At 33.2% G+C, this 8176-nt stretch overlaps 1 protein-coding gene across 1 annotated transcript in view; it reads right to left on the bottom strand.

Moving 5' to 3' along the window:
• Positions 1-3126: 3126 nt before the first annotated feature.
• Positions 3127-8176, bottom strand: part of LOC150080982 (nephrocystin-4-like) — a 470434-nt gene continuing 465384 nt past the window's right edge. The window contains exon 28 of the mRNA XM_090380874.1: positions 3127-3363. Coding sequence (XP_090237000.1) covers positions 3127-3363 — 237 coding nt within the window. The remainder of the gene's footprint in view (positions 3364-8176) is intronic.

Here is an 8176-nt window from a genome sequence, read left to right as displayed (position 1 = left end):
AGGACATTTCTGGCACTACTCAAGATATAGGTCACTATACCTTTCATGAATACACAAATGAAAATGGGTCCCCTTCTTAAAGAACTTTGTAATTCACAAAACCTTGTAAACTTACAGTCCATATTCCCACATAGACCTGGAAGAAAATGTAAGTGAGAACATCCAAATGGAGTCAAAACAAAAATTGATCATCTGTTAATCAATGGAAAATGGATAAGATCAGTACAAAACTGCCAAGTCTATAACAGTGTACAGATAAACTTGGATCACATAATAGTCAGTGTTCCCATTAAACTATGCCTTAGTGCACCAAGCTTACTAGCAAAAACAATCCTAAATACAATTGTATGGAATTAAACAATCTTAGAAACACAAACAAGTTTAAGCAAATAATAGAGAACACTCTCAATAAAGAAGCATTAACAGACAATCTAGGCAACAATTTTTATAACATAATTAATTCCATCCAACAAGCTGCAAAACAAAAACTTCAACATTATAAACTCCAAGAAACCTAAAAGAGAATGGTTGCCACAATTGCCTTGATAGAAGAAAGGAACAATCTCAAGCAATGATTTGGAAAATGAAGAAAACAAGATCTTCAGATCAGGTTACACACATTAAATAATCAAATCTGTTCATCATTTAACACAAATAAAGAAGCTCAAATTCAGAATTACTGCCAGCAACTTGAAGACAGTCAGAAAACTCACAAAATGAGAGAAATGTACAATATACCAGTTCATTAAGTAATAAAGAAAGAAAGCCCAGGAAACTAAGAATCATAGGCAGGATTGGAAGAGCCCTCGAAAACAATGAAGAAATGGATGAATGGAAAAACATTTCCAAAAACCTATTAAATCCAGCAATCCCCACAAACACAAAAACCTTACACAATATAGTAGTCCAAAATGTCCTCCCAATCAATTGTAACAGCTTAACCATAGAGGAATTAAAAGAGAATTACAGCAACAAAAAAAAAAAAAAAAAAAAACAGGAAGGCAGCAGGACCTGATAGCATCACAGTAGAGGCCATTAGGTATGGAGGAACCAAATTTAAAGAACAACTCAAATATATTGAACACTGGCCATGGGGACTATGCCTTTGCAATGGAAGGAAGGACGCATTATAGCAATACCAAAAAAGGGTAATCTCAATAGACTCGAAAATTACAGAGGAATTACATTTCTATCAATTGCATTGAAAATATATAACAGGATGTTATTAAATAGAATATAATCTTATATTACTCCTCTACTACGCATGAATCAAGCTGAATTTCTTAAAAACTGCAGTACCCTTGAACATATCCACTGTATTAGAAGATTACTTGAAGGAGGCAAAGACAAAAATCTTTCACTGATTTTAAATTTTATAGATTTCTCCAAAGCATTCAACTCAGTTAATATGTCAAGAATGTTTGAAAAATTAAAATTTTATGAAATTCCTGAACAAATTATTACTAAAGCAATAGCAGCATTCTACCAAGATTATTTTGCCAGAGTCGTCATTAACTGTGAAAAAATCAATAAATTTCCCATCACCAATGGAGTTCTACAGGGGGATACATTAGCTCCTTTTCTCTTTATAATAACCCTAGACTATATTTTCAGGCTAACAGGGGACGAATTCAGGATCATCCTAGAAGATTCTACGGGTAAATTTCCCTTTTGTGATTTGAGTTTTGCAGACAAAATTGTGCATATTGACAACAGCATTGCTTTGGCACAAAAACATTTTGACACACTTTGCCAAATGGCAGAAATCTTTGGATTAAAAATCAATGGTGGCAAAATAAAAGTTCTTATAAACCAATTAGAAGGATCCATTCAATTAAACAAAACTGATAGACTAGAAGAAGTAAAAGATTTTCAATAAAGTGCATTCATAAATGATATTGTCAAAAGAAAGCATAAGGCTTTGCAATTTCATTCAACTTTAAACAATATAAAGTAAAATAAAAAACTAAAAATAAAATACTCAAATAAAAAAACTCTTAATAAGACTGCCACTTTTTTGATCGTCCCTGAAGTTCATCGGATTTATTATGAAGAAACACTGCTAGGCACTAATCATTAACTGCTCTGCCAATCTTGACATCATCTCAGAATTTGATATTATGCCCCACATCCCTTTGTTGATGTCATTTAAGAAAGTCTAAAACAACAGCCGTTGTTGGGGAACCACAGTTGTTATGTTGGCCCAATCTGAAATCATTCCATAAAAGCACTAGTTTGTCATTCCTATATGGTGCACAAACTACCCCACTGTATAAAGCAATTGGAATACTGTGTTCAAATACAGAGACAGCACCTAAAAAAATGTCAAACTTCTCAAAAGGGCCCAAAGAGGGACAATGTGTCTAGTGAGATTGGCAAAAGGGTACCCATTGAGGAAAGACTTTGAATATGTGGGCTATAGAGCTTGGTAAATTAAATAACTTGGAAGAGACTTAATTGTATAGGACTTTGTGAAAAGATAAAGAAAAATAAATGAGGATAAATTTCTTTGTTATGAATTATTCCAGAACTAGAGACTGCAATTTCAAATTGAACTGTTACTTACTGAAAAAAAGTTACCTCCATGGGTGGTTGAGGCTGACAGCTTGGGAAATTCAAAGACTAGTTGGATAGGTATTTATGTGAGGATTAAGTCAAATAAGTAGTTTAATTTTATTTTATTATTAATTAACTGATATATATATATATATATATATATATATTTTATTTTTTTGGCTCTTGGAGGGGAGGGAAGCTCAGGCTTCCCTGGACCATATGGCTAACACTAATCTTCACTCTTTATAATAAATACTAATTTAGCAGTAATTTCACAAATAGAGCAAAAAAACTAACCTTGAACACGGATATTATAAACACTTAAGTTAAATAGAACAATGCACCATCTATGATGAAACTATCATAATTTGTTAATTAGATAGTAACAAATTATTGAACATTAAAGATGTGTCTTTAATATCCTAGTGCAATATACAAATAAAGTGCTCCACAATGAGCCTTGCCACAATTGAGAAATACTCAATATGCCTCAAATATAAGTAAGAATATAAACTTTTTTCCAATATCAAAATTATCAGTATTTAAAAACAATTCTATACATGTAGTAAGTCATTTGCATACAAGTTTTACTAAGAAGGTCTCTTCATTTGTGTCATCCACATTATTAATATAAATATATATATCCTCACTCTTAGGTGTATTTTGTGGCAAGAAATAAAGTCCAATGGAATGGCTCTGACAACTTGCAACATGAAAATGATAATCTTTAAGTTGAAGTAAATCTGGATTACTGCAACACACATGAAAAGACTTAGAATAATTGTAGGGATTGGTGTATGAGATTTTCTGCAGGAAGAAACAACAATAAATTAGGTTAGGAAAAAAAATAAAACTTAAATTAATGATAAAGTAATGCAAAAATTGAGTTCATTTACATCACAATCGCAAATGTCAACACCATCTGTTCTCTGAAATTAAAATGATTAACTCAATTACTATAATACAGTGATTCAAAATTCATGCAATCAAAATTTTAAGCATTAATTTTTCCTTCACAACTTGATAGAATTTGATTTTAAATGCTACAGTAAGAGCAGTGGTCATCCCTAGTCCAAACAGTTGCTTTTTTACGTTAGCTTTCAGTCATTAATCAGTGTTTTGTTTACAACAAAGGCAGAATGTCATTTTTTCCAGCAGAGTACGTGTTCATGGTTGAACATCTACAATCCCCAGATTTCTACCTTTCTGACTACTTAAGAGGAATGGTATATGCTAACAATCTTCTGATACCGGAAGATGTAACAGTCAACATCAAATCAGAAATTTCAAATAACTGTTCATAAACTATGTAAAGTCTCATCCAATATGGCAAATACAGTTTGAGCTTACTTTTGAAAGAAAGATACTTTAACATACATTGTAACCTCTATTATAATTATGTTTATAACATAATAATTGATATAAAACAGAAAATATGCGTTTGAATCATCCTGTATCAAATTAATGGGCATCTCCGTAGCCAGGTGGGAAGGAGCAGCAGTGCGTAGCATACGCTTCTTAATTAGACCGGGGTTCGAGCCCATCACCACCAAATATGGAGGATGCGGAAATGTCAGGGAATGACCACCGCATATTCCCAGAGCAATATGACCTTAGTTGCTAATGCTCCTAAAAACCAAACAACAAACAAACCAAATCAATGATGAAACTGAAATACAATGAACAGTTCAACAATCATAAATAAATGGATTTTAAGTTTGTTGATCAAGGTTTGTAGTAATGATTTATGTGCTTATTTTAAAGAAAGGAAAATTTTAAAGAAAAGAAAATTCTAGAATTATATCAATGTTAAGTAAAAGCTAAGTGAAGAATACTGAGTTCTATATTTATTTACAATATATATAATATAACGTAGTTATGGCTGTTTGAATTGAATTATAAAAGCAATGTACATATCTGATTGTGAATGTGGAAAATTGCCTTTTGATCCTAAATTTAATATTCAGAATATCACCAGCTAGTAATAAAGCAATATAAATTAATAATAATACAATATGCAAAAAAAAGAAATACATAATAACCGGAATCTTGTGTGTATTAAATAAGCCAAAAATTCAAATAATCAAACTGAGAAGTATAAAACAAATTACAGTTGAACTGCATTAATACAAAGTTCAAAGGACCTAAATTTTCATGTTTTGTAATAATGAGGTCCCCCAAAAGTGTAAAAATATTTTATTTTATTTATTTATTTTTTTTTGTACATACTATATATCAATGAACAGGTCAGTGCCTTTGCACCATGTTTTGTTCATAGTGACCTATCCAAGTCGATATTTGACATCGTTTTAATTTTATTTCATATTGTGACTACCTTCACGAGTTACTATGTATTGCACTACCTCGAATAAGTAACGCTTCACCAGTGGAGAAGACTAATGCTACTTATTCTCAGTGGTTAGCACTACCCAGATGGCAACATTTTAAAAATTATGCCGTCAAAAGAGGAAAGGGACAGTTATTCCTCACATTCACTCGATGAACTAAACCACTTATAATTCCACTGAATAGGCAACGCTTCCCCATTAGGGAAGACTGTTGTTACCTATTCCCAGAAATGAGGGCCCCATCAAGACAACCCTCCCCGCCACAGACTGCACAGTTTCGAAGCTTGTTGGCTTACTCATCAGTGGGCGGACAGGTATCCTGTTGTTGCAATAGTGACAACCCAGTTATGAAGTATGAGTCCACAATATGAGAGTTGCCTGGTGTGTAATATTATAAACTAAGGCAATTATTTCGCATAAAGCATAGGACTACTTTTAAGATTTACTATTGAATGGGTCAGTGCCTTTGCACCATGTTTTGTTTGTAGTGAACTGTCCAAGTCGATATCCACAATATGAGATACAGGTGACCTCACTGAGCGCAGGGGTTATGTTCCAACCAACGTCCAAGCACAGCGATTCCACATTCAGTGGAGTATTGTTGTTATGGAAAAATGGGTTAGGTTCTGAAACTTTTTATGCAGAAATTAAAACCATAATCTTTGTTACAAATGGTACAATTTATTTTTAAAAGAAATTAACAATTTCACTTTATAATTTAAAATGTATTCCAACTAAAAACATAATAAAATATATGGAAATAATATTTTTCTATGATAATTTTTGCTGGAACGGGGGTTTAAAAAATGAGCGGCGAGACTGATTTCCTCCATAATTTCTCATCTCGCATTCCACTGATTCAGACTGACAGCGAGTTTGTGTCCCAAACATAAATGTAAAGGACCCCTATGTTAAAAGAAAACACGATGAAAGAAAACTAAACCCCAAAAAAAAAAATCAAAACTAAATTATGGAAACAACAGAAACTTACTGGGTATATGCTTCCATTATGGAATCAAAATGAATTCTTTCTAAATTTAAAATAAAACTGCATGCTGATAAAAGTAAAATAATGAAATAAAACTTAATTGACCATGACTTACCAACACATATGACGAAACGTTCAACTGATGAAACTTCTAGCAGAAGGTGAACATGCTTTTGAGGCTGAAGTTGACACACAAAATCTAATTTTTATCTGTTGCTGTTTCATCATGATCTTTCTCACGTCAACATAAGAAGAACTCATAGGAGAATTTTGTATTCCTATGAAAGTCGGGACTTCCTGCATATTCTCCTTAAGAATGCTTTTAGAATCTCTAATATAACTCTTGTTTGTCAGTTCAGGTTTCTTCTGCTCTTCATTTTTTTCACAAACATCTTTATTGGAGTGCAATAGTTCTTCTAACTCATTTTTTAATTCCTCCTGATGGGAATGAATATGTTCTAAAATTGCTTCCTGCCCTATATCACTAAATCCCTCACCTCCAATAAGGTTTGAAAATTTCATAATTTTCTCAACTGTCTGAATAATATTGAGGTCTTGTGAGTTACTTCCTGTTTTAAGGAGTAGCTTCCTCCAACAGTTCTTCAAAGTTCAGTTCTGCTTTCAGTCTACGAGTGTTCAATTATTTCAATACCTGTTAGTATTGTGAATTCAGCCAATATTGGTGTATGTTTTTATCCAGAAATTTTTCAATTTTATCAAAAAGATTTGCCAAACTTCTCCTTAGATAATAAGATTTAAAAGTCAAAATTATCCCTTAATTCAAGGGCTGTAAAATTGATGTGTTCAGAGGAAGAAATGAAAGTTACATTTGGATTGCAATCGAGAAGTGACACTGGGTGACTTGGAGCATTTAAGCATCTAAGATAAGGAGCAACTTTAATGATAAATTCTTATTTTTCAGATATCCTTCAACTTCAGGTATGAAACAGTGCTCTAACCAGTGAGCTGATCATCCATGCTTTTCTATTCGATCGCCAGTAAACGAGAATAGAGGATTTATTTTTGCCTTTAAAAGTCCTTGGGTTTTCTGAATAATACACTAATAAAGGCTTGCATTTATTATCAGCAGAAGCGTTACCACAAAATAGGAGAGTGATTCTGCCCTTTGACACTTTGAATCCAGGTGCAACTCCTCCTTCTTTGGATAAATATGTACTGTCATGCATTTTTTTTTCCAATAGAGCCCAGTTTCATCACAGTTAAAAATCTGATCTGTCATGTATCCTCCCCTCTTCTATTACATTTTTCAATTCACGTAAAAAATTTTCCACTGCCTGCACATTGGCAGCAGCAATTTCACCAACAACTGTAATATTATGCAGATTTGCTCTTTTTTTAAAATCTATCGAGCCATCACTTGGATGCACTGAAACTTAATTCACCATTTTCACTAGCAGCATGAGACACTTTACGTGACGATAAATATGTTTGGCTTTGCACCTAATCATATTAGAACTGAGAGGCACATTTCTATTCCTTTGGTCTTCGATCCAAACATTCAATAACTTTTCCATTTTTTTTCTCAATAAGCCTATCACGTCGACTAACAAATGTAGATTTTGCACTTGCAGAGTTTGTTGCCAACCTAATGCGTGCTTTAATTTTGTCCTGTCACTTTTTAATTGTTCATATCGATGATTCAATGCACTCATATTCTTTAGCTAAAGATGTACACATTCTTCCTTGCTCTATTTTCCCCAAAATAATAATTTTCTCATGCAATGACAGAATATTTATCAATTTTTTTTCTTCCTGGAATCACTTTCGGATATAGCGGCACACTTTCAAGCCATTATTCTAGGGTTACTATCGAAATAAAATATAATTCACTCAATGAGAAAACACACACAATAAAGTCACTTTTCATTGAACTCAGAAACTCACACTGACATTGTCTCTAGCAAAGAGTCAAGCTGACTAAAGGGTCGTTCAAGTACTACATCATGCTGTTTCAGAGTTGAAAGATACATAATGAAAAATATATTGTAATAAAAAAGTAGGTACAATGTTGACTGATTGCGAAACCGCAAAGTGCCACAAAACAGTTGTTTCTGATAAAGTTGCTTAGAATGAAATTGACGACACTATAAATTCAACCACGCTAAAGCAACTACGTACAGTGTACTACGTAATAATGTAGCACAGCAGAGTCAGATACACCATGGCACTACGAACCTTGGGCCGTGCGCGGCATGATCCACGTCGCATGGACTTCTACCGTGTAATTGCGAGTTTGTGCATGGTGAAGCTGTGCTCAGCACGC

The sequence above is a fragment of the Mastigoproctus giganteus genome, chromosome 9 (assembly GCF_048544385.1).
Source record: "Mastigoproctus giganteus isolate SK-2022 chromosome 9, ASM4854438v1, whole genome shotgun sequence".
In the NCBI taxonomy this organism is placed as follows: domain Eukaryota; kingdom Metazoa; phylum Arthropoda; class Arachnida; order Uropygi; family Thelyphonidae; genus Mastigoproctus; species Mastigoproctus giganteus.
The sequence above is the reverse complement of the archived record's forward strand: the minus strand, read 5'-3'. Positions and strand labels throughout refer to the sequence as shown.